The 12,992-nt window shown below is 52.0% G+C and overlaps 1 protein-coding gene across 1 annotated transcript in view; it reads left to right on the top strand.

Annotated features, from left to right (window-relative positions):
- LOC140400103 (protein cornichon homolog 2-like) overlaps window positions 1–9,490 on the top strand; it is a 146,723-nt gene extending 137,233 nt beyond the window's left edge. Inside the window, exon 5 of the mRNA XM_072489582.1 lies at window positions 9,055–9,490. Coding sequence (XP_072345683.1) covers window positions 9,055–9,082 — 28 coding nt within the window. The 3' untranslated portion in view covers window positions 9,083–9,490. The remainder of the gene's footprint in view (window positions 1–9,054) is intronic.
- Window positions 9,491–12,992: the final 3,502 nt, after the last annotated feature.

Below are 12,992 nucleotides of genomic sequence, written 5' to 3'. Positions count from 1 at the left end.
GCGCTGTGCTGTCAAACGGGCAGTACTGAGGGAGTGCTGTGCTGTCAGAGGGTCAGTACTGAGGGAGTGCTGCAGTGTCAGAGGGTCAGTACCGAGAGAGTGCTGCACTGTCAGAGGGTCAGTACTGAGGGAGTGCTGCACTGTCGGAGGGTCAGTACTGAGGGAGTGCTGCACTGTCAGAGGGTCAGTACTGAGGGAGCGCTGCACTGTCAGAGGGTCAGTACTGAGGGAGTGCCGCACTGTCAGAGGGTCAGTACTGAGGGAGTGCTGCACTGTCAGAGGGTCAGTACTGAGGGAGTGCAGCACTGTCAGAGGGTCAGTACTGAGGGAGCGCTGTGCTGTCAGAGGGCCAGTACTGAGGTAGTGCTGCACTGTCAGAGGGTCAGTACTGACGGAGTGCTGCAGTGTCAGAAGGTCAGTACTGAGGGAGTGCTGCACTGTCAGAGGCTCAGTACTGAGGGAGTGCTGCACTGGCAGAGGGTCATTACTGAGGGAGCGCTGCAATGTCAGAGGGTCAGTATTGAGGGAGTGCTGCACTGTCAGAGGGTCAGTACTGAGGGAGTGCCGCACTGTCAGAGGGTCAGTACTGAGGGAGCGCTGCACTGTCAGAGGGTCAGTACTGAGGGAGTGCTGCACTGTCAGAGGGTCAGTACTGAGGGAGCGCTGCACTGTCAGAGGGTCAGTACTGAGGGAGCGCTGCACTGTCAGAGGGTCAGTACTGAGAGAGCGCTGCACTGTCAGAGGGTCAGTACTGAGGGAGTGCCGCACTGTCAGAGGCTCAGTACTGAGGGAGTGCTGCACTGTCAGAGGGTCAGTACTGAGGGAGCGCTGTGCTGTCAGAGGGTCAGTACTGAGGTAGTGCTGCACTGTCGGAGGGTCAGTACTGAGTGAGTGCTGCACTGTCGGAGGGTCAGTACTGAGGGAGTGCTGCACTGTCGGAGGGTCAGTACTGAGGGAGTGCTGCACTGTCGGAGGGTCAGTACTGAGGGAGTGCTGCACTGTGGGAGGGTCAGTACTGAGGGAGTGCTGCACTGTCAGAGGGTCAGTACTGAGGGAGTGCTGCACTGTCAGAGGGTCAGTACTGAGGGAGTGCCGCACTGTCAGAGGGTCAGTACTGAGGGAGCGCTGCACTGTCAGAGGGTCAGTACTGAGGGAGTGCTGCACTGTCAGAGAGTCAGTACTGAGGGAGTGCCGCACTGTCAGAGGGTCAGTACTGAGGAAGTGCCGCACTGTCAGAGGGTCAGTACTGATGGAGTGCTGCACTGTCAGAGGGTCAGTACTGAGGGAGCGCTGCACTGTCAGAGGGTCAGTACTGAGGGAGTGCTGAACTGTCAGAGGCTCAGTACTGAGGGAGTGCTGCACTGTCAGAGAGTCAGTGTGGGAGGGGGTGCTGCACTGTCAGAGGGTCAGTACTGAGGGAGTGCTGCACTGTCAGAGGGTCAGTACTGAGGGAGTGCTGCACTGTCAGAGGGTCAGTACTGAGGGAGCGCTGCACTGTCAGAGGGTCAGTACTGAGAGAGTGCCGCACTGTCAGAGGGTCAGTACTGAGGGAGTGCCGCACTGTCGGAGGGTCAGTACTGAGGGAGCGCTGCACTGTCAGAGGGTCAGCACTGAGGGCGTGCCGCACTGTCGGAGGGTCAGTACTGAGGGAGTGCCGCACTGTCAGAGGGTCAGTACTGAGGGAGTGCCGCACTGTCAGAGGGTCAGTACTGAGGGAGTGCTGCACTGTCGGAGGGTCAGCACTGAGGGAGTGCCGCACTGTCGGAGGGTCAGTACTGAGGGAGTGCCGCACTGTCAGAGGGTCAGTACTGAGGGAGTGCTGCACTGTCAGAGGGTCAGTACTGAGGGAGTGCTGCACTGACAGAGGGTCAGTACTGAGGGAGTGCCGCACTGTCAGAGGGTCAGTACTGAGGGAGTGCTGCACTGACAGAGGGTCAGTACTGAGTGAGTGCCGCACTGTCAGAGGGTCAGTACTGAGGGAGTGCTGCACTGTCAGAGGGTCAGTACTGAGGGAGTGCCGCACTGTCAGAGGGTCAGTACTGAGGGAGTGCTCCACTGTCAGAGGGTCAGTACTGAGGGAGTGCTGCACTGTCAGAGGGTCAGTACTGAGGGAGTGCTGCACTGACAGAGGGTCAGTACTGAGGGAGTGCCGCACTGTCAGAGGGTCAGTACTGAGGGAGTGCCGCACTGTCAGAGGGTCAGTACTGAGGGAGTGCCGCACTGTCAGAGGGTCAGTACTGAGGGAGTGCCGCACTGTCAGAGGGTCAGTACTGAGGGAGTGCTGCACTGTCAGAGGGTCAGTACTGAGGGAGTGCCGCACTGTCAGAGGGTCAGTACTGAGGGAATGCCGCACTGTCAGAGGGTCAGTACTGAGGGAGTGCCGCACTGTCAGAGGGTCAGTACTGAGGGAGTGCCGCACTGTCGGAGGGTCAGTACTGAGGGAGCGCGGCCTGGCATGCTGGGACCAATACCTATCCCTCAATCATCATCGGTGAAGAATGAAGATTGAATGAACCAGATTTGTCCTTTGTGGGGTCGTGCTGTGCTGGGATTGGCTCTAACACTGCAGTGACCTCAGAATGTATGTCAGGGAAGTCCTATACGACGGCCTGAGGTTGCGTCCGGCTCTGTATAAAGACAGGATTCCCCCACCCGTCCTCCTCACCCTCTGCCAAGAATGTGCTGCCTCTCGGACGAAAGTGGTCATTAATAAATCTTCCGTTTTATTTCTGGAGATGATATTGTTTCCCTTTGAAATGAGAATAATGTTCATTCATTAATATATTGAAGTTAATTGCCCGCGCCTTATTAAGGGCCAAGCGGACGCAGCCACCGCTTTGCAGGTGGATCAAATCACGGATTTTCTGACGGGATATATCCAAAGATTCTATGGGAAGCAAGAGATGAAATTGCAGAGCCGTTGGCAATGATCTTTTCGTCCTCACTGTCAACAGGGGTGGTACCAGGGGATTGGAGAGTGGCGAATGTCGTGCCCCTGTTCAAAAAAGGAACTAGGGATAACCCTGGGAATTACAGGCCAGTTAGTCTTACTTCGGTGGTAGGCAAAGTAATGGAAAGGGTACTGAAGGATAGGATTTCTGAGCATCTGGAAAGACACTGCTTGATTAGGGATAGTCAGCACGGATTTGTGAGGGGTAGGTCTTGCCTTACAAATCTTATTGAATTCTTTGAGGAGGTGACCAAGCATGTGGATGAAGGTAAAGCAGTGGATGTAGTGTACATGGATTTTAGTAAGGCATTTGATAAAGTTCCCCATGGTAGGCTTATGCAGAAAGTAAGGAGGCATGGGATAGTGGGAAATTTGGCCAGTTGGATAACAAACTGGCTAACCGATAGAAGTCAGAGAGTGGTGGTGGATGGCAAATATTCAGCCTGGATCCCAGTTACCAGTGGCGTACCGCAGGGATCAGTTCTGGGTCCTCTGCTGTTTGTGATTTTCATTAATGACTTGGATGAGGGAGTTGAAGGGTGGGTCAGTAAATTTGCAGACGATACGAAGATTGGTGGAGTTGTGGATAGTAAGGAGGGCTGTTGTCGGCTGCAAAGAGACATAGATAGGATGCAGAGCTGGGCTGAGAAGTGGCAGATGGAGTTTAACCCTGAAAAGTGTGAGGTTGTCCATTTTGGAAGGACAAATATGAATGCGGAATACAGGGTTAACGGTAGAGTTCATGGCAATGTGGAGGAGCAGAGAGATCTTGGGGTCTATGTTCATACATCTTTGAAAGTTGCCACTCAAGTGGATAGAGCTGTGAAGAAGGCCTATGGTGTGCTCGCGTTCATTAACAGAGGGATTGAATTTAAGAGCCGTGAGGTGATGATGCAGCTGTACAAAACTTTGGTAAGGCCACATTTGGAGTACTGTGTACAGTTCTGGTCGCCTCATTTTAGGAAGGATGTGGAAGCTTTGGAAAAGGTGCAAAGAAGATTTACCAGGATGTTGCCTGGAATGGAGAGTAGGTCTTACGAGGAAAGGTTGAGGGTGCTAGGCCTTTTCTCATTAGAACGGAGAAGGATGAGGGGCGACTTGATAGAGGTTTATAAGATGATCAGGGGAATAAATAGAGTAGACAGTCAGAGACTTTTTCCCCGGGTGGAACAAACCATTACAAGGGGACATAAATTTAAGGTGAAAGGTGGAAGATATAGGAGGGATATCAGAGGTAGGTTCTTTACCCAGAGAGTAGTGCACCTTTTCCACTGCCTGTGGAAGTAGTTGAGTCGGAAACATTAGGGACCTTCAAGCAGCTATTGGATAGGTACATGGATTCCGGTAAAATGATATAGTGTAGATTTATTTGTTCTCAAGGGCAGCACGGTAGCATTGTCTATAGCACAATTGCTTCACAGCTCCAGGGTCCCAGGTTCGATTCCGGCTTGGGTCACTGACTGTGCGGAGTCTGCACGTCCTCCCCGTCTCTGCGTGGGTTTCCTCCGGGTGCTCCGGTTTCCTCCCACAATCCAAAGATGTGCAGGTTAGGTGAATTGGCCAATGATAAATTGCCCTTAATGTCCAAATTGCCCTTGGTGTTGGGTGAAGGTGTTGAGTTTGGGTAGGGTGCTCTTTCCAAGAGCCGGTGCAGACTCAGGGGGCCAAATGGCCTCCTTCTGCACTGTAAATTCAATGATAATCTATGATTAATCTAGGACAAAGGTTCGGCACAACATCGTGGGCCGAAGGGCCTGTTCTGTGCTGTATTTTCTATGTTCTATGTTCTATGTTCTTTGTCGAATAATTTTCCGTCTCGAATTATTTGCCGTGAGCCTCTATGTCCCTCGGAGTGCCGACGTTGCAAAAATATCTGGAGCCCTCTCGAACTTTTCATTAAATGCGCGTCTTGCCTCAGGTCGTCGGGTAATCATTTGGCAAAAATCTTTGTTTGGGGAGGTTGGGGATTGATTGGATAATCTCCGGAATGTTCCACATACTTTGATGGGAGAGATTGACGCAATCTTATCACTCGCAGTTCTCCCCACGCGCTCTCTCGCTCTCTCTCTCTCTCATTCTTCACCTTTATCTTCGCCTGCCGTCTATCTGTTCTCTTTGTCCCACTCTCATTCTCACTCGCTGTCTCTCTCTGTTTTCATTTCTACCTCTGCTCGCTTTCTCTCTCTCTCGCTCTTGTGCTATCCGCCTCTGTGTCTTTCTGTCTATCTCTCTGCCTCTGTCTCGATCCCTTTGTCCTCAACTCTCCTGCTGTCTCTGTTTTTCTCTCTCCCTGTGTCTCGATCTTTTTGACTGTCCCGTTATCTCTCTTGCTCTCTGTTTTTCTCTTCCTGGCTCTCTCTGTATTTCGTTCTCTATCTGTACCTTCATCCTCTGTCTCGGTGTCTCTCTCACAGTCTCTCTGTTTTCATCTCTCACTGTCTCTGTCTCTTTGTCCTCTCTTTCTCTCTCTCTTTCATTGTTGCTCTTGCTCAGTCTCTCTTTCCCCGCCCTCTGTCTCTCCCTCTTTGTACTCTCCCACTCAGTCTCTTTCTTTGTCCTCTCTCCTTCGCTGTCTCCCTCGCTGTCTCACTCGCCATCTCTCTGTTTTCCTCTCTCTCTATCTCTTTGCACTCTCTCTCTCTCACGCTGTCTCTCTCGCTGTCTCCCTCACTATCTCTCTGTTTTCCTCTGTCTCTATCTCTATCACTTTGTCCCCTCTCTCACTGTCTCACTCTCTCTCACTTTGTCCCCTCTCTCACTGTCTCACTCTCTCTCGCTGTTCATTTTTCTCTCTATCTGACTCTATCTCGATCACTATATCCCCTCTCTCCCCTCTGCCTTTCATTGTCTCCCTCTTGCTGTCTGTTTTTTCTCTCTATCTGACTCTATCTCTTTGTCCTCTCTCCCTCATCATCTCTCCCCCTTTCTCCCCGAGTGTCCCTCTCTGATTTGCTCTCTACTCCTGTCTCTCGCTCATTCTCTGTGCCTTTCTTTCTCACACTCCCCATATTACAAACAAGATATTGAGGAACTGGGCGAAGGTGCGAAAGAGATTTAGAAGGATGGGGAGGGGGGGCTCATTCACCGGGGGGGGCCTCCGACGGGGTCTGGCCCGCGATCGGAGACCACCGGCCTCTCCCCCCTCCCCCCCCCCCCCCCCCCCCCCCCCCCCCCCCCCCCCGCACCCCGAGCCTACTTTCTGGCGCGGCTGGTGCCTGGACACCGACGCCATGTTGAGTCGGGGCCGGCGCGCTAAAGAAGTCCCCCGCGCGTGCGTGGGCTGGCGCCGCGCCCATTTGGCGCCGCGATAGGAGGCTGGAGCGGCGTTGAACCGTCACTGCACTGTCAGAGGGTCAGTACTGCACTGTCAGAATCGGTCGTCCCCGCGCCCAGTTCGCGCCGGCGTGAATGGCGACGGCGTTCACGACGGCGCGAACACTTGGGCTCCACGTGGAGAATCGACCCCGATGTTTCCACTTGAAGGGCCCTCAGAACCAGAGTCTTTCAATACGAGGTAGCCAGATCTTTAACCAGAGAGTGGGGGGGAATTTGGAGAAGGCCGCTACCTGGATCCATGGGCGAATAGCAAAGATGTGTTTCATGGGAATCTTAAAAAACAAAAAGGTTTTTGGCCCATCGAGTCTGTACCGGCCCTTGGAAAGAGCACCCTACCCAAGCCCACACCTCCACCCTATCCAAGTAACCCCACCCAACCTTTTTGGACCCGCCACAAAGCTTTCAAATTAACAATCGATCCAACATTAATAGCTGTTTGTGGAAGACAGTGCTCGATTTCTATCACCCTCTTGTTCCCATTTTCTCTTCCCGCAAGGGCAAGGTTTCAACCTCTCTCCTCTCTCTCTCTCTCTCTCTCTCTCTCACTCTCTCTTTCTATCTCTCTCTGTCTCTTGCTCACTCTCTCTTTCTATCCCTCTCTGTCTCTTGCTCACTCTCAGTCTCTCATCTCTCCCTCCCTCTCTAACTATCTCTCTCTCTCTCTATCACTCTCTCTTACCATCTCTCTCTGTCTCTTGCTCAGTCTTTCATCTCTCCCTCCCTCTCTAACTATCTCTTTCCTCTCTCTCTCTCTCTCACTCTCTCTTTCTATCTCTCTCTGTCTCTTTCTCAGTCTCTCATCTCTCCCTCCCTCTCTAACTATCTCTCTCCTCTCTCTCTCTCTCACACTCTCTCTTACCATCTCTCTCTGTCTCTTTCTCACTCTCAGTCTTTCATCTCTCCCTCCCTCTCTAACTCTCTCTCTCCTCTCTCTCTCTCTCTCTCTCTCACTCTCTTTTACCATCTCTCTCTGTCTCTTTCTCAATCTCTCATCTCTCCCTCACTCTCCAACTATCTCTCTCCTCTCTCTCTCTCTCTCTCTCTCCCTCTCTCTCACTCTCTCGTACGATCTGTCTCTTTCTCACTCTCAGTCTCTCATCCCTCCTTCCCTCCCTCTCTAATTATCTCTCTCCTCTCTCTCTCTCTCACTCTCTCTCTCTCTCTCTCTCACTCTCTTTTACCATCTCTCTCTGTCTCTTTCTCAATCTCTCATCTCTCCCTCACTCTCCAACTATCTCTCTCCTCTCTCTCTCTCTCTCCCTCTCTCTCACTCTCTCTTACCATCTCTCTCTGTATCTTTCTCACTCTCAGTCTTTCATCTCTCCCTCCCTCTCTAACTATCTCTCTCCTCTCCCTCTCTCTCTCCCTCTCTCTCACTCTCTCGTACTATCTGTCTCTTTCTCACTCTCAGTCTCTCATCCCTCCTTCCCTCCCTCTCTAATTATCTCTCTCCTCTCTCTCTCTCACTCTCTCTTTCCATCTTTCTCTGTCTCTTTCTCACTCTCAGTCTCTCATCCCTCCTTCCCTCCCTCTCTAACTATCTCTCTCCTCTCTCTCACTCTCTCTTTCCATCTCTCTCTGTCTCTTTCTCACTCTCAGTCTCTCATCCCTCCTTCCCTCCCTCTCTAACTATCTCTCTCCTCTCCCTCTCACTCTCTCTTACCATCTCTCTCTGTCTCTTTCTCACTCTCAGTCTCTCATCCCTCCTTCTCTAACGATCTCTCTCCTCTCTCCCTCTCTAACCATCTCTCTCTCTCCCCCGTCTCTATCTCTGTCTCTCTGCATCTCTCATTAACCATCTCTGTCACTCCCTCTCAGTCCCTCGCTCTCTATCTTGGGTTGTGTGTGCCTCTCTCTCTCTCTAACTAACTCTATCTCTCTCTCGCTGTCTCTCTGGAGATAGATCTCGATGCCTCTCTCTGTTTTTGTCCTCTCTCTCTAACTAACTCTCTCTCGGGTCTCTCTCTCTCTCTGATTTAATCTCTCTTTCTCCTTATTCTTGTCCCTCTTTACCCACCTCTGCCTCTCTCTTGTCTCCTCTCTCTCTCTATAGAGACCTCTATCCATCTCTCTCTCTCCATATTCTTCTCTCTCTTTATCTACTTCTGTCTCTCTCTCTTGGTTACTCTCTCTCTCCATGTATATATATATCTCTCTCTCTTTATTTTTCTCTCTCCCTATCTATCTCTCCTATATTTCTATATCTCCCTATCACTCTCCCTCGCTCCATCTTTATCTTTCTCTCTATTTCTGTCACACCCTCATAATCACCCTCCATTTCCCCCTCTCTCTCTTTCCCTTTTCCTGCGCAATCTCTCTCATCCTCCCCATCACGGTCGCCCCCAACCTCTCTGTGATGAATGGTTACTGTACCCTTAACACTATGGAACTCTAGGGGACTCCGCCTCTGGCTCCGCCCACCAGGGAGCCGTATATAAGGTGACGCCCTGTAGGCGGCACTCAGTAAGCACACGTCTCTGTAGCTGGCTAGTTCTCTGCTTATTAAAGCCTTCATTTACCGTTCCACACTCTCGCGTCGTTATTGAGGGGACTACACTCTCTTTCTAACTTTCTCTCTCCTTTTCTCCTCGCGACCCATCACCCCTTCGCTGTCATTTTCTCTTCCCCAAATCCTCCCCCCCCCCCCTCTCCCTTCCCCAAGGTTCTTGGGTGCTCTCACTCCTCTGCTCTCTCATTCAGCCCCTCCTCTCTCTCTCTCTCCCAGCGTCACTCACTGTTTTTTCTCTCTCCCTCTCCCTCTCTCGCAGTATGGTCTACACGCTGGTGAGCTTCTAACTCCAGTCCGCAGCCCGGCAGTTTTGCATTGACGAGGCGTTTGGCGGGATTCTGGGATTTCAGAGGACACGGACGATGCGGCTAGGAGGGTCACGACAGGACAAGAGGCCAGCCGCTCCCTGGAGGGTGGCTGCTGTTGGATTGTGGCTAACGTCACTGCCGCCTCGAGGTACCGGCAGCGCCTGCTTCCTCCAACGTCCTCCACTGCTTAAACCGAAACCTGGGACGCACCCTGAAGGGTACTGAGGACAAAAAACACAGGAGGAAGACGGCACATGAGCTGCTTGTCAATTCATAGCCCATGTTTACAGACACTTTTAAGTCTATTACTGTAACTGGATTATTTAGTCAGTGGTGAATGTATAGCAAATTAACCGCTAATTGTCTTTTTCTAAAATGTGAATTGTGTTTCGCTTGTTTGTCATTCCTTCTAAAGCCTTGCACTGAGTTGGTGGCTCAATTTAGCTAGGCCCAGTGGGTAGGTGCCAAGTGACCCTGGAGTGACTCTGGGCCTAGTGACTCTATATTGACTCTGAGCTTAGTGACTCTGGGCCTAGTGACTCGGGGCCTCGTGACTCTATCGTGACTCTGGGCCTAGTGACTCTATCGTGACTCTGGGCCGAGTGACTCTATCGTGACTCTGGACCTAGTGACTCTGGGCCTGGTGACTCTATCGTGACTCTGGGCCGAGTGACTCTATCGTGACTCTGGACCTAGTGACTCTGGGCCTGGTGACTCTATCGTGACTCTGGGCCTAGTGACTCTATCGTGACTCTGGACCTAGTGACTCTGGGCCTGGTGACTCTATCATGACTCTGGGCCTAGTGACTCTATAGTGACTCTGGGCCTGGTGACTCTAGAGTGACTCTGGGCCTAGTGACTCTGTAGTGACTCTAAGCCTAGTGACTCTGGGCCTAGTGACTATTGACTTGGGGCCTTGTGACTCTGGGCCTAGTGACTATTGACTTGGGGCCTAGTGACTCTGGGTCTAGTGACTATTGATTGGGCCCTAGTGACTCTGGACCTAGTGACTCTGTAGTGACTCTGGGCCTAGTGACTATTGACTTGGGGCCTAGTGACTCTGGGTCTAGTGACTATTGACTTGGGGCCGAGTGACTCTGGACCTAGTGACTCTGTATTGACTCTGGGCCTAGTGACTCTATCGTGACTCTGGGCCTAGTGACTCTGGGCCTGGTGACTCTAGAGTGACTCTGGGCTTGGTGACTCAATAATGACTCTGGGCCTAGTGACCCTATAGTGACTCTAAGCCTAGTGACTCTGGGCCTAGTGACTATTGACTTGGGGCCTTGTGACTCTGGGCCTAGTGATTATTGACTTGGGGCCTAGTGACTCTGGGTCTAGTGACTATTGATTGGGCCCTAGTGACTCTGGACCTAGTGACTCTGTATTGACTCTGGGCCTAGTGACTCTATCATGAGTCTGGGCCTAGTGACTCTGGGCCTTGTGACTCTATCGTGACTCTGGGCCTAGTGACTCTATCGTGACTCTGGGCCTCGTGACTCTATCGTGACTCTGGGCCTAGTGACTCTATCGTGACTCTGGGCCTAGTGACTCTGGGCCTTGTGACTCTATCGTGACTCTGGGCCTAGTGACTCTATCGTGACTCTGGGCCTAGTGACTCTATCGTGACTCTGGGCCTAGTGACTCTGGGCCTGGTGACTCTAGAGTGACTCTGGGCTTGGTGACTCAATAATGACTCTGGGCCTAGTGACTCTGTAGTGACTCTGGGCCTAGTGACTCTGGGCCTGGTGACTCTATCGTGACTCTGGGCCTAGTGACTCTATCGTGACTCTGGGCCTACTGACACTGTAGTGACTCTGGGCCTAGTGACTCTGTAGTGACTCTGGGCCTAGTGCCTCTGTAGTGACTCTGGACCTAGTGACTCTGTATTGACTCTGGGCTTAGTGACTGGGCCTAGTGACTCTATGCCTAGTGACTCAAGCGTGGCTCTGTGCCTAGTTACCTAGAGTGACTCTGGGACTAGTGACTATTGACTTGGGGCCTAGTGACTCTGGACCTAGTGACTCGATAGTGATACTGGGCCTAAGTGACTCTATAGTGACTCTGGGCCTAGTGACTCTGGGCTTAGTGACTCGCTAGAGACACTGGGCCTAGTGACTCTATAGTGACTTTCGGCCGAGTGGCTTTGGGCCTAGTGACTCTCTAGTGACTCTGGGCCTAATGACTCTTTAGTGACTCTGGGCCCAGTGACTCTGGGCCTAGTGACTCTGGGCACAGTGACTCTGGGCATAGTGACCCTGGGCCTAGTGACTCTGGACCTAGTGATTATTGACTTGGGGTCTAGTGGCTCTGCGCCTAGTGACGATTGACTTGGGGCCTAGCGGCTCTGGGCCTAGTGACTCTGCGCCTAGTGATTATTGACTTGGGGCCTAGTGGCTCTGCGCCTAGTGACTCTGCGCCTAGTGATTATTGACTTGGGGCCTAGTGGCTCTGCGCCTAGTGACTCTGCGCCTAGTGATTATTGACTTGAGGCCTAGTGGCTCTGCGCCTAGTTACTCTGCGCCTAGTGACGATTGACTTGGGGCCTAGTAACTCTATAGTGACTCTGGGCCTAGTGACTATTGACTTGGGGCATAGTGACTCTATAGTAGCTCTGGGCCAAGTGACTCTATAGTAACTCTGGACCTAGTGACTCTACAGAGACTCTGGGCCTAGTGACTCTACAGAGACTCTGGGCCTAGTGACTCTGGGCCTAGTGACACTGTAGTAACTCTGGGCCTAGTGACTCTACAGTGACTCTGGGCCTAGTGACTCTGGGTCTAGTGACACTGTAGTAACTCTGGGCCTAGTGACTCTACAGTAACTCTGGGCCTAGTGACTCTGGGCCTAGTGACACTGTAGTAACTCTGGACCAAGTGACTCTACAGTGACTCTGGGCCTAGTGACTCTGGGCCTAGTGACACTGTAGTAACTCTGGACCTAGTGACTCTACAGAGACTCTGGGCCTAGTGACTCTGGGCCTAGTGACACTGTAGTAACTCTGGACCTAGTGACTCTACAGAGACTCTGGGCCTAGTGACTCTGGGCCTAGTGACACTGTAGTAACTCTGGGCCTAGTGACTCTACAGTAACTCTGGGCCTATTGACTCTACATTGACTCTGGGCCTAGTGAATCTCTAGTAACTCTGGGCCTAGTGACTCTACAGTGACTCTGGGCCTAGTGACTCTACATTGACTCTGGGCCTAGTGACTCTACATTGACTCTGGGCCTAGTTACTCTAGAGTGACTCTGGGCCTAGTGACTATTGACTTGGGCCAAGTGACTCTGGGCCTATTGACTATTGACTTGGGGCCTAGTGACTCTGGACATAGTGACTGTATTGGCTCTGGGCTTAGTGACTGGGCCTAGTGGCTCTGTAGTAACTCTGGACCTAGTGACTCTATCGTGACTCTGGGCCTAGTGACTCTATTGTGACTCTGGGCCTAGTGACTCTGGGCCTAGTGATTCAGGGCCTGGTGACTCTAGAGTGACTCTGGGCTTGGTGACTCAATAATGACTCTGGGCCTAGTGACTCTGTAGTGACTCTAAGCCTAGTGACTCTGGTGTGGCTCTGGGCCTAGTGACTATTGACGTGGGGCACAGTGACTCTATAGTAACTCTAGGCCTAATGACTCTATAGTAACTCTGGGTCTAGTGACTTTGGGCCTAGTGACTCTGTAGTAACTCTGGACCTAGTGACTCTATCGTGACTCTGGGCCTAGTGACTCTATTGTGACTCTGGGCCTAGTGACTCTGGGCCTAGTGATTCAGGGCCTGGTGACTCTAGAGTGACTCTGGGCTTGGTGACTCAATAATGACTCTGGGCCTAGTGACTCTATAGTGACTCTGGGCCTAGTGATTCAGGGCCTGGTGACTCTAGAGTGACTC

Source organism: Scyliorhinus torazame, chromosome 24 (genome assembly GCF_047496885.1).
Source record: "Scyliorhinus torazame isolate Kashiwa2021f chromosome 24, sScyTor2.1, whole genome shotgun sequence".
Classification (NCBI taxonomy): domain Eukaryota; kingdom Metazoa; phylum Chordata; class Chondrichthyes; order Carcharhiniformes; family Scyliorhinidae; genus Scyliorhinus; species Scyliorhinus torazame.
Note: the sequence above shows the minus strand (reverse complement) of the source record. Positions and strands in the feature narration are given on the sequence as shown.